A 24,577-nucleotide genomic window follows, 5' to 3' on the forward strand; every position below is an offset into this window, starting at 1 on the left:
ACTTTTGCCTCAGGCGGCACTTCTGGGGGGGCGGCATCCACCCCCTGGGTGTGGGGGGGCCGCCCGAGCTGGAAGGGAAAGTGGGCAGGAAGGGGGTATTGGGCCTAGCGGCGGGGAGGGGGGTCGGACCCCCCCTCCCTCGCCTGGGTCCCCCGTCCTCCGCTCCCCTCCAGCTTTAAAGAGTTACGTCGCTGGCTGCATTGTAAGAATTGTAAGAAGCAACGGGCGGGGATCACTCACCTCTTCCTCGTTCCAGCGTGCGCTCCACTGACGTCACTTCCTGCTACGCCGCAGGAAGTGTCGTCAGTGGAGTGCACGCTTAACGAGGAAGAGGTGAGTGATCCCCGCCCGTTGCCTCTTACAATGCAGCTAGCGACGTAACTCTTTAAAGCTGGAGGGGAGCGGAGGACAGTGGACTCAGGCGAGGGAGGGGGACCCCCCTCCCCGCCGCTATGCCCAATACCCCCTTCCTGCCCGCTATCCCCTCCAGCTCGGGCGGCCCCCCCCACACCCATGGCCTGGGGGGGGGGGGGCGGCGATTTCTTGCAAGATTGCCTCAGGCGGCAAAAAGTCTAGGGCCGGGCCTGGGGACAACTAATTAACTCTTTTGGCTTCCAGTATCACCTCTATGCGGATGACACCCAAATCTATCTCTCAGCTCCTGATCTGTCATCATTACTATCTAGAGTCCCCGACTGTCTACGTGCCGTTTCTGCATTTATGTCCTCCCGCTTCCTCAAACTCAACATGAGTAAAACAGAAATTGTGATTTTTCCACCATCGCTATCTACACCCCCACCAATTGCAACCATAACGGTAGACAATACTCCAATAACCTCAACCACTAAGGCCCGCTGCTTGGGGGTTATACTTGACTCAGAGCTCTCCTTTAAACCTCACATTGTCTCATTAACCACCACATTGTCTCATTAACCACCACCTGCTATTTCCAGTTCAAAAATATATTCCGTATCCGTCCCTTCCTCACACAAGAGGCCACCAAAATGCTTGTACATGCCTTAATCATCTCCCGCCTAGACTACTGCAACACCCTGCTCTGTGATCTACCACAAAAAAGGCTAGCACCTCTCCAATCCCTTCTAAATTCAGCGGCCCACCTCATTCACCTCTCCACACGCTCTTCCGATGCAGCCCCACTGTGCCGTTCTCTCCACTGGTTACCCATTACCCAGAAGATCCAGTTCAAACTCCTGACTCTACCATACAAAGCCCTCCATGAGTTGTGCCCTCCATACATCTCATCCCTAAAACTCAAGATATTGTCCCCCCCCCCCCCGCAAACTCTGCTCCTCCCAAGAAATTCTCCTGGCCTCTAAGCTGATCACCTCCTCTCATGTTCGCATCCAAGACTTTACACGAGCATCATCCCTTGTCTGGAACTCTCTTCCACAGCCTGTACGTCACGCTCCAAACCTGGACATCTTCAAACGCACTCTTAAAACGCACCTTTTCAGACAAGCTTATAACATTCTATAGCCCTTATTTACTTATCTGACACAATGTAGTCAGAGGCAAAGGGTCACTGCCGCATCCATCCTCCACCCCCTTACCTAGTGTGTCCCCCACTACCCATTAGATTGTAAGCTCGCAAGGGCAGGGTTCTCCTCCTAATGTTTACTGTTTTTGTCACAATATTTGTGCTGCTTGGAACTCTGTTGTACATTTTGTTAGTGTATCTATGTTCCCCTTGTCATCTTATTGTGCTTTGTAAAGCGCTGCGGAATATGTTGGCACTATATAAATAAAAAATAATAATAATAATATGCAGTGGTGAGGTGGGTGCACTCAACACAACAGGTAGGTATATTATTATTATTATTATTTATTGTATTTATAAAGCGCCAACATTACGCAGCGCTGGACATTAGTTTAGGTTACAGACAATATTTAGGGGTGACATACAGCAAAATGACAATACATGAATACAAGAAAGACCAGATCATGCAGCACAGTATGAGTACAAGGTAATGCTTAGTCAGTCCCTGGAGGGGAGCATGGAGATTAGGCAAGTTAGGTTCACTCAGATGCATAGCATGGGTTCACAGTAATGGAGGTGCATGATCAGGTAGGACACAAAAGGAGGAATACCCTGCCCAAAGGCTTACAATCTAGAGGGAGAGGTAAGGACACGAAAGGTAGGGGACCTGAGTTCAGCTGTGGGTTTAGAGCACTTGTGAGGAGTAGTAGGCCAGAGTGAAAAGGTGAGTTTTGAGGGCCTTCTTGAAGATGTTGAAGGAGGGGGCTGCCCTAACGGGTGGAGGTAGGGAGTTCCATAGTGTTGGAGCAGCTCTTGAGAAGTCCTGGAGGTGTGCATGGGACTGGGTGATGCGGGGGGCGGTTAGGCGAAGATCATTGGAACAGCGGAGTGAGCGGCTAGGTGTGTACCTCTGAGTAAGATCGGAAATGTAGGTTGGACAGGTTTTGTGGACAGATTTGTAGGACAAACACAGTATCGTGAATCTGATTCTGGACTGGATAGGAAGCCAGTGGAGGGATTCAAGGAGGGAATCCACCGTGGCGGAGCGATGGGAGCAGTGGATAATTCTGGCTGCCGCATTCATGATGGACTGCAGTGGGGCTGTTCGGGTCATAGGGAGACCAGACAGAAGGGCATTGCAGTAGTCAAGGCGGGAAATTATGAGGGCATGGATGAGGAGTTTGGTGGTGGCAGAGGTCGGGAAAGGGCGAATCTTACAGATGTTACAAAGGTGGAAGCTGCAGGAGTTTGTGAGGTTTTGGATGTGGGGAGTGAAGGAGAGTGCGGAGTCCAGGGTGACACCCAGACAGCGGGCTTGAGAGGTAGGGCGAATGGTAGTGTGGTTAACAGTGGCATGTACATCTGGGAGGTTCTTGGATGGCCGGGATGGGAAGATCATAAATTCTGTTTTTTGTCTAGATTTAGTTTCAGGAACCTAGCGGACATCCAGGAGGAGATGGCTGATAGGCAGGAGGAGACCTTGTCCATGGTAGTGGTGGATATGTCAGGGGTGTGGAGGTAGATCTGGATGTCATCTGCATACAGATGATAGTTAAAACCCATGGAGGAGATAACCTTGCCAATGGAGGATGTGTATGGGGTGAACAGTAGGGGGTCAAGGACCGAGCCTTGGGGGACTCCCACCGAGAGGTGTTTGGGGGTGGACGAGGACTCATTGAAGGTGGTTGTGAAGGAGCGGTTGGAGAGGTAGGATGAAAGCCAGGTCAGGGCGAGATCGTGAATGCCCATGGACTGGAGGGACTGGAGGAGTATATGCAGTGATGAGGTGGGTGCCCTCAACAAAACAGGTAGATATATGCAGTGATGGGTATTACAATGTGCACCTGTCACACACACACAGATACTGGACAGGCACAGTGACTATGTGTGCACTCACGTAGGTAGGTGGGTGCACTGAACACAACTGGTAGGTATATGCAGTGATGAGGTGGATGCACTCAACACAACAGGTAGGTATATGCAGTGATGAGGTGGGTGCACTCAACACAACAGGTAGGTATATGCAGTGATGAGGTGGGTGCTCTCAACACAACAGATAGGTATATGCAGTGATGAGATGGATGCACTCAACACAACTGGTAGGTATATGCAGTGTGTGCGGGCAGCGGCAGACAACGGCTGATACATACCTTCCGTCTTGCGTGTGCTCCAGCGTGCGTTCCTCACTCTAGTCTCTTTGAAAGTTGTAGTGGTGCACCCTGTTAATCTGGTTGTCGTGCCAGGCAAGGGATGACCAATCCAATATATAGATAAGGAAGAGGCCGGCACTGACTTGTTCTGATGTAAATTCTTCTTATTTATTCAGCGTTGTCATATAAAACGACGTTTCGGAGCGCAGCTCCTTTTTCAAGTAAATGACATCCTGACAAACTACAAATGGTTTCTCTTACTTTATATACCCACCCACCCCTGTAACCAGCCAATCCTAATGCTGGATGAAAACAGACCAATCACCTCTCTTACTATAGAGCGGACTTGGAGAACTGCCTTGGGGAAAATGGAACCAATCACGGAGAGGCCTACACCCCATGTGACTAGGTGAGGGGAGAAGCGAAGAGTAAGGCGCAGCCGTCGGAGCGGATGCGCCCTTCCTCCGCCCATCGATGTCACTGTACCTCCCACAGGTCGGACGGACCTGATGGGAGACAGGACTCCTATGCGTCCACACAACGGTGTGACGCAATCTAGAAGTGTACACGTCCGCGTCAGCGCACGAAGCTTGCCTACCCCGCCCACCCCAACATCGTCATCCGTCTCCACGGCAGCCAGTAAACAAACGGCAAGCGTAAACACTATGCCGTACTGTCAGACTGGGCCACCACAGAGAACGGGCAGCGGAGAGGCACAGATACAAGAGATGCGGAGACCGGCTATGCACATAGTACATGTCGGATCTCCCCATTCTCAAATCGCCGTCGCTACCCGACTGAGAAATCGTATTTAAGGGACACAAGTATGTTCTTAGAAATCATTAGATTGATGGAGGACATACCTGTTGATAGTTTTTTGGTTACGTTGGATGTGGAGAGCCTCTACACCTCCATCCCACATGATGGGGGTGTAGAGGCAGTACTCCACACTCTGACGACTTGTTCAGATTTTTCTACACCCCAGGTTGAGTTCCTTATGGAACTACTTAAATTAGTGCTGATGTCTAACTATTTTGTTTTTGAAAACCAGTTTTTTCTACAGGTACGAGGTACGGCGATGGGGTCGAATGTGGCCCCGTCCTACGCAAACATTTTCATGAACATCTATGAGGAGACGTTCATTTATAGTAATAAGATTTTTCAGAAATATGCCAAAACATGGCTTCGTTATATAGATGATGTGTTTTGCGTGTGGGCGGGGCCACGTTCGGCCCTTGAGGAGCTTATTGAATGTGTTCATTTACAATGTGGGACCATACGACTGACAATGCACTGCGATGAAAGCAAAATCAATTTTCTAGATACTATGGTACATTTACAAACAGGTAGATTAGTAACTGACCTTTATGTTAAACCAACAGATCGCAATGCATTGCTCTCGTATGAGAGTTTTCATCCCCTCAGTACCAGACGAGCAATCCCTAAGGGTCAGTTTCAAAGGGTAGATCGCATAGTTAATGATGAGGATACTAAACAGTTGAGATTTAGGGAGATGTCAGAGAAATTTTTAGCTCGGTCATACCCAAAGGACCTTATAGATACAGTTAGTAGGGACATTGGAGGTGCAAGAGGTGCCCGGCCAGTGAGGAGAAGGACTAATGAGGCACGTATTCCGTTTGTCTCACAGTTTAATATTTATAGTAAGACATTTGATAATATTATTAAAAAACATTGGTCCATTTTAGGCAAGTCCTTCCCATCAGTGGCTGAGTTCCAAAATGCACCTCTGATGTCCTATTAAAAACCACCCACTTTGAAAGATCGCTTATGTCATGCAGAGATGAAGACTCTTGTAAGGCCACCAGAGTCTACCAGAAGGGGTACATACCCCTGTTTAAATTGTGTCCACTGTAATTCTATCACTAAGGGTAGATATTTTTCTCACCCACATACAGGACAAAGATTTCAAATAAGGGGCTGTTATACATGTGACAAACAGTTTGCGGTATATCTATTAAAATGTCCGTGTGGTCTTGCATATGTGGGACAGACCACCACTAAATTCAAGGTGCGTCTGTCCTCGCATAAATATGCCATACGGAAAAATTAGAGGATCAAGCTGTCTCCTATCATTTTAAGGTGTGTGGTCACAATGTCAGTCAACTAAGATGCCAAATTATTGAGACAGCCCCCCCCCCCAAAAAAAGAGGTGGGGACAGATATAAACAACTACTCCTTAGAGAGGCATATTGGATAAAAACCCTGGATTGAATGGAACCACGTGGACTCAATAGAGAATATGACCTCTTACCATTTATTGGAATCTGTATCTATTTATCTAATTGTTCATTTACTGTTTACAGGTGGACTTTGATGCGACATTGCTTCATTTGACCTCGTGGGGGTGAGAGCGGACATTCTCCTCCGCCTGTCGCCTTTATTTTCATCTTTTCCAGGTATGTGTCCCGCGCCTGCGCGGGTAGCGACGGCGATTTGAGAATGGGGAGATCCGACATGTACTATGTGCATAGCCGGTCTCCGCATCTCTTGTAGCTGTGCCTCTCCGCTGCCCCTCGCGTTGCCCGTTCTCTGTGGTGGCCCAGTCTGACAGTACGGCATAGTGTTTACGCTTGCCGTTTGTTTACTGGCTGCTGTGGAGACGGATGACGATGTTGGGGTGGGCGGGGTAGGCAAGCTGCGTGCGCTGACGCGGACGCGTACACTTCTGGATTGCGTCACACCGTTGTGTGGACGCATAGGAGTCCTGTCTCCCATCAGGTCCGTCCGACCTGTGGGAGGTACAGTGACGTCGATGAGCGGAGGAAGGGCGCATCCGCTCCGACGGCTGCGCCTTACTCTTCGCTTCTCCCCTCACCTAGTCACATGGGGTGTAGGACTCTCCGTGATTGGTTCCATTTTCCCCAAGGCAGTTCTCCTTCAAGTCCGCTCTATAGTAAGAGCGGTGATTAGTCCGTTTTCATCCAGCATTAGCATTGGCTGGTTACAGGGGTGGGTGGGTATATAAAGTAAGAGAAACCATTTGTAGTTTGTCAGGATGTCATTTACTTGAAAAAGGAGCTGCGCTCCGAAACGTCGTTTTATATGACAACGCTGAATAAATAAGAAGAATTTGCATCAGAACAAGTCAGTGCCGGCCTCTTCCTTACCTCACTCTAGTCTCTGACGCGACTTCCTGTATAAAACAGGAAGTCGCGTCAGAGACTTGAGTGAGGAACGCATGCTGGAGCGCATGGAAGACGGAAGGTATGTATCAGCCGTTGCCTGCCGCTGCCCGCTGCTTCCCGGTCACACATTAAGCTGGAGGGGAGAGCCCCGAGGTGAGGGGGGGGGGGGGACCGTCCCACCTCCCTGTCGACTGTGGGCATGGCTTTCCCCTCATGCTGCGACCCTTCCAGCCCCCCAAAACGGCCCCGAGCGGGCCGGGGGTTAGAGCCCACTCCGAATTTCTGCAGGGGGGCCCGGTGGGGCCTAGTTATGCCCCTATCTGTACTAACTCCTCCCTTGCTCCCCATACCCGTGTCTATACTAATCTTACCTCTGCTCCCCCATAGCCATGTTTGTACTAATTCCTCCACTGCTCTCCATACCCGTGTCTGTACTAATCTCATCACTGCTTCCCCATACCAATGTCTGTACTAATTCCCCCACTGCTCCCCCATACCCATGTCTGTACTAATCTCCCCACTGCTCCCCATACTCATGCCTGTACTAATCCCCCCACTGCTCCCCCATACCCGTGTCTGTACTAATCTCATCACTGCTTCCCCATACCAATGTCTGTACTAATCTCCCCACTGCTCCCCCATACCCATGTCTGTACTAATCCCCCACTGCTCCCCATACCCATGTCTGTACTAATCTACTCCACTGTAACCTACATCCTGGCAATGCCCAACAGGCATACATATGCTAGCAAAAATAATAAGAGGTTGTTTGAATGTAGATGAGGGAGTTGTATAATAATAATATTACTACTACTAATAATAATAATAATAATTAATACAATAGCTAGATGGCTGAGTGCAGGTGATTCCACAACTAGACGCTGCAGTTAGCTTATTCACCATAAGATGGCGACATAACTTCTCCCAGGTGGAACACACAGACAGGAAGTAATGATGAAGCCAAAGGCAGGAAATTATGTAAACCTAGCAGTTATTTATGCGACACAGACGTTATAGAGCTTGCAGGAGGTGGAGGGAGCCCACGGCTAGAAGAGGTAATTGTGTGATTATTGTTATATATTGGGCAGAGTAGAGGTCGGGGTGGACATACTTGTTATATATTGGGCAGAGTAGAGGTCGGGGTGGACATACTTGTTACATATTGGGCAGAGCAGAGGTCGGGGTGGACATACTTGTTATATATTGGGCAGAGCAGAGGTCGGGGTGGACATACTTTGTTACAGAGGAGGTCATAGTGCACCTGTCACTATCCTGATCATCCCCCTTTAAGTAATTGCCATACAAGAGACTTTTATATACTGTAACTGCTGTGGCTTTTTTGCCAGTTTTCTAGTGTCCCCCTCAAGATGTACCATAGATTGTGGCTGGCATCTCACCTTCCTAGCAATAACTCACATCACAGAGACAAGAGAAGATGTATATGGAATATAGCCATGTCCCTCCAGTGCCTGCATCTCACCTTCCTAGTAATAACTCACATCACAGAGACAAGAGAAGATGTATATGGAATATAGCCATGTCCCTCCAGTGCTGGCATCTCACCTTCCTAGTAATAACTCACATCACAGAGACAAGAGGAGATGTATATGGAATATAGCCATGTCCCTCCAGTGCTGGCATCTCACCTTCCTAGTAATAATTCACATCACAGAGACAAGAGAAGATGTATATGGAATATAGCCATGTCCCTCTAGTGCCCCTTTAACATTTTAAAATTAGTAATATATGTTAATAAAGTTTTTAGAGTCAATCAAACACATTTTTTACTAGAGAAATATATTGGATTCTGCACAAAGATGATGGCTGGTGGGGCACAGCTAGGGGGTGGAGCCATGTAACAAGGGGCGTGGCTGGTAGGACAGGCAGAGGAGATGGAGGCTGCAGATGAAGAGGGGTTGGGAGGGCTCTGCTGCTTTGGTCCTGGTATTGGCACTGTCCCAGCTGGGAGGTTTGTTGCTACGGCTCTTGGAGGGTTTGGGGTTAGTAGGTGATGGACAAGTGGGCTCAGGTATGGTCAGGGTATGGAGCTGCAGTCCCATCTGCCTAGTTCATCAGGTGCCAGAGCCATAAGTAATGATAATTTATAACTAATTAGCTGCAGGCCTCTGCTCCTATCTCCCTCTGTCTCCAGCTGTTCTCTCCTCACATCCTCATCCATCTACCGCTGCCGGCACTGCTGTAACCTCCCAGGAATGTGTGCATGGAGAGGAGGAGAGAAGCACCAGATGATGAGCAAGGCACACTGGAAGAGAGGATTGTGGTACTGAATGTGCAGATACCACAGCTTATGGGATATTATCACCCCCTAGAAAATTATTTTATGTGGTCTTTTTACTAGTGCTTATATCTTATTCTGTTATCTTTTTTAGAACTAAGATTTGAGCTCAAAGTACAAGAGACGTATGTGAGGAGTGATCAGCAGTCTGTGGAGGAGGGTGACATGATGAGGACAAGTAAAGAGGAAGAAGAAGAGATGTATGTGAGGAGTGATCAACAGTCTATGGAGGAGGGTGACATGATGGGGCCAATTAAAGAGGAAGAAGAAGAGCCACTTGTGTGGAGTAATCAGCAGTCTACAAAGGAGGGTGACATGATGAGGGAAATTAAAGAGGAGGAAGAAGAAGAGATATATGTGATGAGTAGTCAGCAGTCTACAAAGGAGGGTGACGTTATGAGGATGATTAAAGATAAAGAAGAGGCTTATGTGAAGAGTGATCAGCAGTCTGCGGAGGGGGGTGACATGATGAGGACAACTAAAAAGAAAGAAGAGACTTATGAGAGGAGTGATCAGCAGTCTATGGAGGAGGGTGGCATGATGAGGAGAATTAAAGAGGAGGAAGAAGAAGAGAAATATATGAGGAGTGATCAGCAGTCTATGGAGGAGGGTGACATGATGAGGACAATAAAAGAGGAAGAAGAGGAGATGTATGTGAGGGGTGATCAGCAGTCTATGGAGGAAGGTTTAATAATTAGAGTGATTAAAGAAGAGACATGTGTGAGGAGTGATCAGCGGTCTACAGAGGAGGGTGACATGATGGGGACAACTATGGAGAAGGACCCTCTTACAGAGAGCAGAACAGGTGAGTGATCAGCATTAATATGTGTTTGGCTGCAGCTGATAGAGAATATAGTCACATGCACTGTTACACTGCACACCTCTCACCTTGCTGCTGTACTGTATGGGGAAGGCCTCTCCCAACACACAGAGATAATGGCTGCAGCTGATAGAGAATATAGTCACATGCACTGTTACACTGCACACCTCTCACCTTGCTGCTGTACTGTATGGGGAAGGCCTCTCCTTACACACAGAGATAATGGCTGCAGCTGATAGAGAATATAGTCACATGCACTGTTACACTGCACACCTCTCACCTTGCTGCTGTACTGTATGGGGAAGGCCTCTCCTTACACACAGAGATAATGGCTGCAGCTGATAGAGAATATAGTCACATGCACTGTTACACTGCACACCTCTCACCTTGCTGCTGTACTGTATGTGGAAGGCCTCTCCTTACACACAGAGATAATGGCTGCAGCTGATAGAGAATATAGTCACATGCACTGTTACACTGCCCACCTCTCACCTTGCTGCTGTACTGTATGTGGAAGGCCTCTCCTTACACACAGAGATAATGGCTGCAGCTGATAGAGAATATAGTCACATGCACTGTTACACTGCACACCTCTCACCTTGCTGCTGTACTGTATGTGGAAGGCCTCTCCTTACACACAGAGAGAATGGCTGCAGCTGATAGAGAATATAGTCACATGCACTGTTACACTGCACACCTCTCACCTTGCTGCTGTACTGTATGGGGAAGGCCTCTCCTTACACACAGAGATAATGGCTGCAGCTGATAGAGAATATAGTCACATGCACTGTTACACTGCACACCTCTCACCTTGCTGCTGTACTGTATGGGGAAGGCCTCTCCTTACACACATAGATAATGGCTGCAGCTGATAGAGAATATAGTCACATGCACTGTTACACTGCACACCTCTCACCTTGCTGCTGTACTGTATGTGGAAGGCCTCTCCTTACACACAGAGATAATGGCTGCAGCTGATAGAGAATATAGTCACATGCACTGTTACACTGCACACCTCTCACCTTGCTGCTGTACTGTATGGGGAAGGCCTCTCCTTACACACAGAGATAATGGCTGCAGCTGATAGAGAATATAGTCACATGCACTGTTACACTGCACACCTCTCACCTTGCTGCTGTACTGTATGGGGAAGGCCTCTCCTTACACACAGAGATAATGGCTGCAGCTGATAGAGAATATAGTCACATGCACTGTTACACTGCACACCTCTCACCTGGCTGCTGTACTGTATGGGGAAGGCCTCTCCTTACACACAGAGATAATGGCTGCAGCTGATAGAGAATATAGTCACATGCACTGTTACACTGCACACCTCTCACCTTGCTGCTGTACTGTATGTGGAAGGCCTCTCCTTACACACATAGATAATGGCTGCAGCTGATAGAGAATATAGTCACATGCACTGTTACACTGCACACCTCTCACCTTGCTGCTGTACTGTATGGGGAAGGCCTCTCCTTACACACAGAGATAATGGCTGCAGCTGATAGAGAATATAGTCACATGCACTGTTACACTGCACACCTCTCACCTTGCTGCTGTACTGTATGGGGAAGGCCTCTCCTTACACACAGAGATAATGGCTGCAGCTGATAGAGAATATAGTCACATGCACTGTTACACTGCACACCTCTCACCTTGCTGCTGTACTGTATGTGGAAGGCCTCTCCTTACACACAGAGATAATGGCTGCAGCTGATAGAGAATATAGTCACATGCACTGTTACACTGCACACCTCTCACCTTGCTGCTGTACTGTATGTGGAAGGCCCCTCCTTACACACAGAGATAATGGCTGCAGCTGATAGAGAATATAGTCACATGCACTGTTACACTGCACACCTCTCACCTTGCTTCTGTACTGTATGGGGAAGGCCTCTCCTTACACACAAAGATAATGGCTGCAGCTGATAGAGAATATAGTCACATGCACTGTTACACTGCACACCTCTCACCTTGCTGCTGTACTGTATGTGGAAGGCCCCTCCTTACACACATAGATAATGGATGCAGCTGATAGAGAATATAGTCACATGCACTGTTACACTGAACACCTCTCACCTTGCTGCTGTACTGTATGTGGAAGGCCTCTCCTTACACACAGAGATAATGGCTGCAGCTGATAGAGAATATAGTCACATGCACTGTTACACTGCACACCTCTCACCTTGCTGCTGCACTGTATGGGGAAGGCCTCTCCTTACACACAGAGATAATGGCTGCAGCTGATAGAGAATATAGTCACATGCACTGTTACACTGCACACCTCTCACCTTGCTGCTGTACTGTATGGGGAAGGCCTCTCCTTACACACAGAGATAATGGCTGCAGCTGATAGAGAATATAGTCACATGCACTGTTACACTGCACACCTCTCACCTTGCTGCTGTACTGTATGTGGAAGGCCTCTCCTTACACACAGAGATAATGGCTGCAGCTGATAGAGAATATAGTCACATGCACTGTTACACTGCACACCTCTCACCTTGCTGCTGTACTGTATGTGGAAGGCCTCTCCTTACACACAGAGATAATGGCTGCAGCTGATAGAGAATATAGTCACATGCACTGTTACACTGCACACCTCTCACCTTGCTGCTGTACTGTATGGGGAAGGCCTCTCCTTACACACAGAGATAATGGCTGCAGCTGATAGAGAATATAGTCACATGCACTGTTACACTGCACACCTCTCACCTTGCTGCTGTACTGTATGGGGAAGGCCTCTCCTTACACACAGAGATAATGGATGCAGCTGATAGAGAATATAGTCACATGCACTGTTACACTGCACACCTCTCTCCTTGCTGCTGTACTGTATGTGGAAGGCCTCTCCTTACACACAGATAATGGCTGCAGCTGATAGAGAATATAGTCACATGCACTGTTACACTGCACACCTCTCACCTTGCTGCTGTACTGTATGTGGAAGGCCTCTCCTTACACACAGATAATGGCTGCAGCTGATAGAGAATATAGTCACATGCACTGTTACACTGCACACCTCTCACCTTGCTGCTGTACTGTATGTGGAAGGCCTCTCCTTACACACAGATAATGGCTGCAGCTGATAGAGAATATAGTCACATGCACTGTTACACTGCACACCTCTCACCTTGCTGCTGTACTGTATGTGGAAGGCCTCTCCTTACACACAGAGATAATGGCTGCAGCTGATAGAGAATATAGTCACATGCACTGTTACACTGCACACCTCTCACCTGGCTGCTGTACTGTATGGGGAAGGCCTCTCCTTACACACAGAGATAATGGCTGCAGCTGATAGAGAATATAGTCACATGCACTGTTACACTGCACACCTCTCACCTTGCTGCTGTACTGTATGTGGAAGGCCTCTCCTTACACACAAAGGTAATGGCTACATAAAAACAATTTAAAGTGTAACTGTCAGGCATAAAATAAAAAATCAATTCTTTATTTTTATCTCGTAAACAAGTAATAAGGATGCTAACCAGGCAATACAAAAGTTAAAATCTCTATTACTTTTCTTGTTGATAAATGATCATTCCCCAGTAAACTGGAGAATGATCATTTATAAATAAGAAAAGTAATAGAGATTGTAACATTTGGATTGCCTGGTTAGCATCCTTATTACTTGTTTACCAGATAAAAATAAAGAATTTTTGACTTTATGCCCGACAGTTACACTTTAAGCACAGAAGCTCTTGGATCTTTTCAAATCCCTAATGACCTATGATATGAACAGTACAATGTTGTTCTTTTTTTTTTCTGTTTTTTTTTTTTTTTACAAGAAAGCACACACTTTTTTTTTTTTACTATTTATTGTTTTTTTTACTAGTTATTTATTTTTGTGTGTGTGTGATTTTAACCTCCCTGGCGGTTAATTTTTTTTTTGCCAAATTGGCAAAAATCCTTTTTTAAAAATTTTTGTTTTTTTTTGTTTCATGTAAAGCTACCAGAGTGGTAGCTACATGAAACACCACTAGAGGGCGCATGTGTCCCTCTAGTGCGATGGTCGCCGGCATCTATAGCAAACAGGGGAACGCGTTATATACGTATGTTTGGCTTCTCCTGTCGCCATGGCGACGATCGGGATGACGTCATGGACGTCAGCCGACGTCCTGACGTCAGACACCTCCGATCCAGCCCATAGCGCTGCCCGGAACTCATTGGTCCGGGCAGCGCAGGGCTCTGGCGGGGGGCCCTCTTTCGCCGCTGCGTGCGGCCGATCGCCGCAGAGCGGCGGCGATCAAGCTGTGCGCGCGGCTAGCAAAGTGCTGGCTGCGCGCACAGCAATTTACAGTATAAAAATCGCCCCACCAGGGGCTGAGATCTCCCCCTGCGCGGCATAGCCCGAGCTCAGCTCGGGCTTACCGCCAGGGAGGTTAATGATCATCTGAACAATGATGAATTAGAATACATTTTATTTGGCCAGGTAAGTTTGCATGAACTAGGAATTTGACTCTTTGGTTCCTTAACAGACACAGACACATTACAAGTCATGGACAGTATAGAAGTTATAGAGTTAGCAAACATGGTGAGAAGCATTACATTTCAGTTCTTTGCTGTAATGCTTTCCAACCCTAGCAGCTCTAGCGTGGTTCTGCATTAAGCATAGCTACTGCCTGAGGGGAGGAGCTGTTCTGTGCCTCTAAATTTTTGTTGTGACTGACTGGTATGTCACTCCTGAAGGCATAAGCTGGAGGATGGAGTGAGCAGGGTGAGGGGGATCAGAGGCAATCTTGGTTGCTCTCCTTCTCCACCTGCTAGTATTAAAGATCCTGCATGGAAGGTAAGCGGCAGCCAGTTATTCTTTATGCTGATTGGATGATGTGCTGAAGTCTCACATTTTCTCATACGGAGCATGAGCCGAACAGTCATAGTTGATGTCATGATAAATTCTAGTAAAGACCTGCACCGTTTATTTATTTATAAAGCGCCAACATATTACACAGTACTGGACATTAGTTGAGGTTACAGACAATATATAGGGGTGACATACAGCAATAGGACAATACAGGAATACAAGAAAACCAGATCACACAGCACAGTATGAGTACAAGGTAATGCTTAGTCAGTCACTGGAGGGGAGCATGGAGATTAGGCAAGTTAGGTTCACTCATATGCATAGCATGGGTTCACAGTAATGGAGGTGCATGATCAGGTAGGACACAAAAGGAGGAGGGCCCTGCCCAAAGGCTTACAATCTAGAGGGAGAGGTAAGGACACGAAAGGTAGGGGACCAAAGTTTGGCTGTGGGTTTAGAGCACTTGTGAGGGATGGTATGCCAGAGTGAAAAGGTGAGTTTTGAGGGCCTTCTTGAAGATGTTGAAGGTGGGGGGGGGGCTGCCCTAATGGGTGGAGATAAGAAGTTCCATAGTGTTGGAGCAGCTCTTGAGAAGTCCTGGAGGCGTGCATGGGACTGGGTGATGCAGGGTGTGGTCAGGCCAATACTAATTATTGCGCCACAGTCCACAAAATATTATGTGATCAACTTGTCCCAATGTCTGGGGTCGCTGCAGGGATTCCAATATATGGTACAGTGTTTCAATTTACTGCTGCGCTCTCCAGAGTCTAATCAATTGCAATAAGGATGAAACTATGATTGTCTTACACAAATCCTCAAAGTCCTAGTTAGGAGAATACTTGAAATTGCTGCAAAGAGTTTGATAGTCACTGGCACTGTTAGATTTGCCACTCCTGAAAAACACACAAAAATCTCCACATAGGGTGACAACGTTCAGACTGTCAATTTTATACAGCACACCACCCAAAAGTGCTCCCGTGACATGTGAGGGCTAGTGCCAGTTAATTGCAGTCCCACACCCCTTCTTCTTATGTGCTCACCGGATTTTTGCCACCCCAGGAGTCAGGTGGATCTTAAGCAATACTCAAATCTGCATCAAGGTGATCAAAATCCTGTAAGAAATCTCGACATAGGGCAATACTGTTCATATAGGGTTAAACTGTTCAACAATCCCTCTGTGTAAATAGTGCTCTCACTCCATGCAATGATGCTCCCACTCCCTGCACAACAATCCGCTCACCAGATAAAGCCCACCTCTGCAAACAGGTGGAAATCGCGCTCAATACTGCCTTCCGAAGTACAGTGTATCCAATCACTTCAGAATTCATCATAATAAGGATCCAGCAGGATTAAGATTCATGGCCCTAGAAAAATATATAAAGAAATGGAGAGGGTCTAACCTTACTAAGGAGATATCAAAGGCAGAAGGGAAGTGGATCTTTAATTTAAAAAGTCTAAATCCGGACGGACTGAATATTGAATTCGATCTTAATTGCCATATTTGTAACGATTAAATACGATCCAAAAACAGATAGCATTGGACAATTGATTAGGCTTGCATAGGAAAGCTCCTATCATATCAATTGCATTTATATATACACTGCACCTTTAACGCTGAGGATTTTCTCATAATATGCACTTTATCACTTTAAATACCTGATATAGTCAGGTTCATATCTGCATTATCGCACATTTGCACATTAATTGAATGAGTACTAACTATGCACAATTAAGCACTTTTTTTCTTTTTTTTCACATTTATATATATATAACTATGGCCATTGATATAGAAGGGTGCTCTATAAGAAACACAACACTGCAGTCTCCTAATAGAACACTAGATGGCGGATATTTGGGATACATTTATTTAGGTATTAGAACTTCTCGGCAAGCAATGGATTATTTAGATCACTAGGTGGCGGTATTTTGTATTTAGTAGACAAGGAGAAGAGGATAGATTTTTTTACAATGATTAAAGCGTATGAATTTTAATATGACTTTTTTATATACGTTTTTAGCAGTTTATATCATTAGTATTATACATGGATTGAGTGGACATGTTGTAAAAGCACTGTAAACGATGCCCATCCTTCGGTTTTGATACATAGCCTATCAGCAGCCGGAGCATACTATGAAAGTTGACGTCGGGTGTTGGGAGGCGGAGCCCCTGATGAGTCCGGCGTGAGGACGAAACGCGTAGGGCGGAGCCTAGCATCTGACGCAATTACGCGCACCCTGAAGCGAGTGGACCGGCCGGTCACCGTTACTAGCGCGGGCAATACTTTGAACTATCCGGCTGGAGTAAGGATTAGATCGGGACGCCGCGGCATGGTAAATCCCCAACATACAGCGGATGGGCATCGGAGAAAGATATTGTGATATGCTGAAACATTGCTCTGGATATGTAAGTGTACATCTGTGTGCGTCCAGAGGCAAGCAGTAACAGTTTTACACTGTGTGTTTTTTTTATATGTTTTATTTGAGCATTTTTTACTGGATTAAACAGACCTCAGGAGAGGTTAAGCTTTGTGAACGAGAGTGGGAGAATCTGTTCGGAAGGCAGTATTGAGCGTGATTTCCACCTGTTTGCAGAGGTGGGCTTTATCTGGTGAGCGGATTGTTGTGCAGGGAGTGGGAGCATCATTGCATGGAGTGAGAGCACTATTTACACAGAGGGATTGTTGAACAGTTTAACCCTATATGAACAGTATTGCCCTATGTCGAGATTTCTTACAGGATTTTGATCACCTTGATGCAGATTTGAGTATTGCTTAAGATCCACCTGACTCCTGGGGTGGCAAAAATCCGGTGAGCACATAAGAAGAAGGGGTGTGGGACTGCAATTAACTGGCACTAGCCCTCACGTGTCACGGGAGCACTTTTGGGTGGTGTGCTGTATAAAATTGACAGTCTGAACGTTATCACCCTATGTGGAGATTTTTGTGTGTTTTTCAGGAGTGGCAAATCTAAAAGTGCCAGTGACTATCGAACTCTTTGCAGCAATTTCAAGTATTCTCCTAACTAGGACTTTGAGGATTTGTGTAAGACAATCATAGTTTCATCCTTATTGCAATTGATTAGACTCTGGAGAGCGCAGCAGTAAATTGAAACAAGGTTTTGTGGACAGATTTGTAGGTCAGACACAGTATCTTGAATCTGATTCTGGACTGGATAGGAATCCAGTGGAGGGAATCACAGAGGGGAGCCGCCCTGGTGGAGCGATGGGAGGAGTGGATAATTCTGGCTGCCGCATTCATGATGGACTGCAGCAGGGCAATTCGGGTCATAGGGAGACCAGACAGAAGGGCATTGCAGTAGTCAAGGTGGGAAATTGAGGGCATGGATGAGGAGTTTGGTGGTGGCAGAGGTTGGGAAAGGGCGGATCTTGCAGATGTTATGGAGGTGGAAGTTGCAGGACTTTGTGAGGTTTTGGATGTGGGTAGTGAAGGAGAGTGCGGAGTCCAGGGTGACACACAGACAGCGGGCTTGAGAGGTAGGGCGAATGGTAGTGTGATTAACAGTGACATGCACATCTGGGAGGGTCAGGGATGGCCGAGGTGAGAAGATCATAAATTCCGTTTTGTCTAGATCTAAATTTCAGGAACCTAGCGGACATCCAGGAGGAGACCTTGTCCATGGTAGTGCTTGATAGGTCGGTGTGGAGGTAGATCTGGATGTCATCTGCATACAGATGATAGTTAAAACCCATGGAGGAGATTGCCAATGGAGGATGTGTATAGGAAGGTCAGTAGATGGCCAAGGACCGAGCCTTGGAGGACTCCCACTGAGAGGTGGTTGGGGATGGATTAGGATTCATTGAAGGAGATTGTGAAGGAGCTGTTGGAGAGGTAGGATGAAAGCCAGGCCAGGGTGAGGTCGTGAATGCCCATGGACTGGAGGGACTGGAGGAGTAGGGGATGTTCTACTGTGTCAAAAGCTGCTGAAAGGTGATGAAGAATGGAGTATTTAGCTTTAGCTAAGGCAAGGTCACTGACCACTTTGGTGAGAGCTATTTCGGTTGACTGGGAAGGTCGAAATCCAGATTTCAGTGGGTCTAGCATGAAGTTGGCATTGTGGTACTGGGTCAAGCGTTTGTGAACCAGACGCTCAAGGAGTTTTGAGGCAAAGGGGAGGAGGGAGATAGGGTAGTAAGGGGTTGAGGGAGGGTTTCTTGAGCAGGGGTAGTACAGAATTGACATGAAAAGTGTGCTATTCTGCTGCCTGTAAGATATCACCAGTGAGGGAATAATATCACAGTCTTAATGAACTGAGCCTATTGTCTGGTATCAGCTCAGATAGGTTTCTGTGAAGCAAAGAGCAGCAGAGAGGTAAAAGTCCTTCTTAGTCCTGATCAGTAGTTGAAGCTCCTCTAGTTTGTTGCATATTGACCTGACATTAGAAAGTATGATTCCAGGTAGCGGTGAACACAGTCCTCTACGCCAAAAGTGCACCTGGATCCCGGCGCTTGCCTCTTCTTCTAAGCCTCACTGCCTTATTCAGCACTGTAGCTCCACTGGTCAGAATCCCCAGAAGGCTAAGAGTAGATGAAATATCCAGGGGTAGATCAGGTACAGCTAAGTCCTGAATGCTTAGTATTCGCTGGGGAAGGTTATACGGGTTGGGTTGCACAAGGCAATATTAAAAGACTTAGCAACTTGCCGAGGCTGCCATCTCCAGGCTCCTCCTCCTCATAGCCCAGTGGGTGGGTACAGTGCCTTGCAAAAGTATTCACCCCCTCCACCTATTTTATTTCATTCCCAGCTGTAATTTTATTCACAATTTGGGAAAAGTGTCACCCAGTGTAAATTGGATGAAAAACAAGGTAAATCCAAAAAGATGAGGTGGCTTTCCTCAATGATAAGATCTTTGTGTAGACAAAGACATTTTTCAGGACTGTGCTAAATAACGTCTAAATAATGTCTTTGTCTATACAAAGATCTCATCATTGAGGTAAGCCACCTCATCTTTTTGGATTTATCTTGTTTTTAAAGTGGATCCAAGATAAACTTTTACTCATTACATAATCGTGTTCCTTTCATATAGTTTACAGGGCATTCCTCTAGCCAAATACTTTTTTTAGTTTTAATACCCTAATTCCCTATAAACTGAACAAGCCTCGCCCACAGCTCCTCCAGCGCCTAGGCACTCTTGATACCCATGTAGCAAGGGCTTATGGGAGCTCAGTCTGGGGAGGAGGTGGCATTACCAGTCAACCCCCCCTCTCGAACCACCCTCCCCCAGCATACTCTGTTGGAGGGGTCCAGACAGATCACACATGGTTTAAACCATAATGATAACCTGTCACTTTTACCAGGCAGAGCGACCACACCCAGGTCCGGCTGGGCACCCCGAGTGCAGCCGGGTCTGTTGTCTCCCCCTGCTTCCTGTGGTTGGTTGCCCCTCTGCATCCCGCCTTTGTGAGTAGTACATTTACTTTGCCTGTTGCTACCCTTTGTATGAAAACTTATGGTGCTATTGGGCTCCCGTTCTCTTCTCTCCTGTTTCTTCTTCTCCAGAGTGCCGAGACACCCCCACTGCTGTACTGTCATTTTATTGCTTTTTAATCTCATTTTATGTGATGGGTCTGCACAAAATAGCCTAAGTTGATTAAATGAAATGAGAAATTATTCACCAACATGGAATTCAGCAGCTCACTGACTCTCCCTAATGATAATTGCTCCTCCCCTCAGAATTCTCTAACAGGAAGTGATGATGTTTCTCTATTTGCAGGGCGGAGTCCCGGCATCAGGAACCTCTCAGAGACTCGTATCTCTGTATCCACAGACTGTACAATGGATGATGATGTCACTGGACAAGAGTCTCCTGCAGATATCCTGGTGACCCCAAATATTCCCACAGACTCCCCTCACCTGTCTAACCCTGAGGGGCCTCATACCCAGCACAGCTCTCCCCGTGCTGGAAGGTCTTATTCCTGTTTCTTGTGTGGGAAATGTTTTGTACATAAATCAAACCTTATCAGACATGAGAGAGTTCACACTGGTGAGAAACCATATTCATGTGCCAAGTGTGGGAAATGTTTTGTACAGAAATCAGAGCTTGTCAAACATGGGAGATCTCACACTGGTGAGAAGCCCTATTCATGTGCTGAGTGTGGGAAATATTTTGCTCAGAAATCACATCTTGTCATACATGAGAGATCTCACACTGGTGAGAAGCCTTATTCGTGTGCTGAGTGTGGGAAATGTTTTTTACAGAAATTAGACCTTGTCAGACATGAGAGAATTCACACTGGTGAGAAGCCCTATTCATGTACTCAGTGTGGGAAAGGTTTTACTCAGAAATCTATGCTTGTCAGACATACGATAGCCCACACTGCTGAGAAGCCCTATTCATGTGCTGAGTGTGGGAAATGTTTTGCAGTTAAAGGAACCTTTGAAAAGCATAAGAGATCACACACTGACAATAAGGCCTTTTCATGTGCTGAGTGTGGGAAGTGTTTTGCTCGGAAATTACATCTTGTCATACATGAGAGATCTCACACTGGTGAGAAACCTTATTCATGTGCTGAGTGTGGGAAACAGTTTTCTCAGAAAATAAGCCTTGTCAATCATGACCTAATTCACACTGGTGTGAAGCCCCATTCATGTACTGAGTGCGGGAAATGTTTTGGTCTGAAAAGAAACCTTGTCAGACATGAGAGATCTCACACTGGAGAGAAGCCCTATTCATGTGCTGAGTGTGGGAAATGGTTTGCTGATAAAGGAACCCTTGCCAGACATGAGAGAACTCACACTGGTAATAAGTAAGGAGCAGTGAAACATAGCTTCACCCTCAGTGACCCTGAACTGGCCACAGCACACTACTCTCCATCTCCCCAACATAGCTGGAAGTAGGGAGGATGGAGAGTGGAGTGCAGCAGCCAATAACAGGTTTGTTTAGCTCTGCTTATCCCCCTCTCATCGCTGGTGAGAAGCTCTATTACTGCAGTCTGGGTCGGGTCTCTGTCACATTTCTTGTAGTGATCTTTACAGTTGAATTGTAGCATAGCTCCACCCACATTCTGTGCCCTGGCCTGACCTGGACCACAATGGCCCCTCCTTTGTCCGCTTTAGCGATTTGAGGGCTCAGCACATTTGGCCAGGTAAGGAGGATTGTGACGATGTCGGCAGTTTTGGTCAGTAAGATGATAGTAAAGGGTTACGATGAGCTTGTCCTGTGGAAGGTCAGTGGGGAGGTCAGAGCTATTGATAGACGGAGCTTATTGCTTCCTGAAATAAAAACAAGTCTGCACTTATACCCTTTATGTGCAGCTACAGTCATCTGTTTGAGCGTATTTGCTCTGTGGTTGGTAAATTCTGGCTGATCCTGAGCCAAGATCCTACCTATGGGGGACACTTCAGTGATCTGCTGGTTTCTGAGTACAGCCGAGGTCAGAGAATTAAGAGTTGTGTATGCAAGTCGGATACTTGGCCCAGAAAGACAGTGAATGTACCTAGAGATAGAAGGGGCTCTGTACCTTGTCTCAGGTGTAATTGCTGCAACGCTATAATAAATAGTACTACCATTTCACATCCATCCACCGCTGAACGGGTTGAAGTAAGGGGCAGATTTTCATGCTTGAGCTCATATGTTGTGTGTGGGCTGAAGGGCCCCTGTGTTTATATTGGTGAAACAGAAAGAGCAGTGAGACAGCGGATACAGGAACAGAACAGAAGTATTGCTAATTACGCATTGGGGGAGAGAGAGTATGAGCTGTCTGTATCCCGCCATCTTGCCATAATGCTTCCTACAGCTGCACAATTGTGTTGGTTTGTGGTTGGGGCAATTCCGGCTTTGCAGAGAGGGGAAGATGGGAAGAAAGTCCTGTAGCATGAAGCTAGGTGGATAAAAGTATTTCATTGTGTTCAACTACAAGGCCTCAATGAGGGTCTAAGCTTGAAGTGCTTTCTGAGGAAGTGCACTGAGGATTGTCAGAGAATGTCTAAAACAAAACTCTAGTCATGGGAACTTCGATTGCTATTGTACTGATTTCAATTTGTTAAATGTATTAGTGTTTAACCATATTATTTGTTGTTGTTTTTTTGTTTGTTTGTTTGTTTAAGATTGTTTGTTTATTTTAAAGAACAGTTTTTATACACACAAGACAAATTACCATGAAGATTGTACAGTGTGTCAGGGAGTGCAGTATATATAATCAGGGCTGTGGAGTCGGAGTCTGGAAAAAATGCACCGACTCCGACTCCTGATGAACTTAAACTGTAAATAAAATAGAAAATATGATAAAATGTTCTATTTCTCAGATAATAGTCATCATAAATAAATTATACATACAGCGATAGCTGTGCTTAGTCCACAAAAATGAAATAAACTAATCAAAATTAGTTACTTGTGCTGCTTCAATAAAGCAGTCCCCGTATTTTTAAAGTCAGATATACACATCTGATTGTGACTGTATATATGATGTGTACACAGGAATCTCATATATATATATATATATATATATATATATATATATATATATATATATATATATATATATATATATATATATATATATATATATATATATATATATATATATATATATACACTAAATAACATCTATGCTGTAAGTATAAAGCCTGATGTGTAGCCGTGTCACTAATAGAGATGGTCAATGAGGTGGAAATAATTCTGCGTTGATTCTGATTTATGCAAATGTATGCACTCTCTTTGCTCATGAAATCAAATAATTTGATATGCTGTTAAAATTTGGTTTGGTGACTACGAATTAAAGGGTACCTGAGAAGGATGAAAAGAAAAGTTTTATACATACCTGGGGCTTCTTTCAGCCCCTTTCAGGCTAATCAGTCCCTCGCTGGCCTCTTCCACCACTTGGATCTTCTGCTATGAGTCCTGGTAATTCAGCCAGTCAGCGCAGTCCAGCCGCATGCCGCTTCCACAGCTAGGAGCATTCTGCACCTGCGCAATAGTGCTGCGCAGGTGTAGTATGCTCCCAGCGGCAGTGTGTGTGCATGCGCACTAAGCCAGACTGGCTCAAGTACCTGGACTCGTGGCGGAGGAGGACAGCGAGGGACTGATTAGCCTGAAGGGGGCTGGAGGAAGCCCCAGGTATGTATAAAACTTTAATTTCATCTGTCTCAGGTTTACTTTGTTACACAGTAGTACTATACTCTACATATGCACTCCCCACAGAGCTGCAGGGAATCCACTGAGAATGTTGTGCACATTGAACACAGAGGCGTTGTCTATCACCCATAAACCTGGTTCAGATTGTGCATGAAGAATGTGTAATAGAGGAAGAATCTCCTTATTCCCCTGCAGAGTACCTGCACATCACTCTTATGCTGGGCATACACGGCTCGAGAATGCGCTGGTATCGAGCCAGCGGGTCACCACTCGTCCGCGCGGATTGATTCCCGCTCGTCCCCGCGGGCGCTGCTAATCAGCGTTTCGTTTGCTCCCATTGTTCTCCCCGCCGGTATCGTGCGCAGCATCCATCCGGCGGGGTATCGGACAGGTTGAATATTATCAATTGAACCATCAGTGGCTCAATTGATAATATAAAACGAGCCGTGTATGCCCAGCATTACATGTACCCACAGTTACATTGCCTAGGGCCTGATAGATGTTCTTTGTTCCGGTCTATACCTTTTACAAGTACTCTTACCAAGGACTAGTTTTAGTCTATGACTAAAGGGAATAAATATGGCAGTCTCCATATCCTTCTCACTTCAGTTGTCTTTTTAAATTCCTAAGCGTTGGCAGTTAACCACCTTAGCGGTATGGACGAGCTCAGCTCGTCCATTACCGCCAGAGGGTGCCGCTCAGGCCCTGCTGGGCCGATTTTCATGAAATAAAGTGCAGCACACGCAGCCGGCACTTTGCCAGCCACG

At 46.3% G+C, this 24,577-nt stretch overlaps 1 protein-coding gene across 1 annotated transcript; it reads left to right on the forward strand.

Moving 5' to 3' along the window:
• The first annotated feature begins 2,666 nt into the window (after positions 1-2,666).
• Positions 2,667-22,747, forward strand: LOC137537190 (oocyte zinc finger protein XlCOF22-like). Its single transcript, XM_068259301.1, has 5 exons — positions 2,667-2,820; positions 6,816-6,873; positions 7,803-7,849; positions 9,185-9,895; positions 20,451-22,747. The coding sequence occupies exons 1-5, from the start codon at positions 2,667-2,669 to the stop codon at positions 21,485-21,487; spliced, it is 2,007 nt and encodes a 668-aa protein (XP_068115402.1). The 3' UTR covers positions 21,488-22,747.
• The last annotated feature ends 1,830 nt before the right edge of the window (positions 22,748-24,577 follow it).

The sequence above is a fragment of the Hyperolius riggenbachi genome, chromosome 10, assembly GCF_040937935.1.
Source record: "Hyperolius riggenbachi isolate aHypRig1 chromosome 10, aHypRig1.pri, whole genome shotgun sequence".
Lineage (NCBI taxonomy): Eukaryota > Metazoa > Chordata > Amphibia > Anura > Hyperoliidae > Hyperolius > Hyperolius riggenbachi.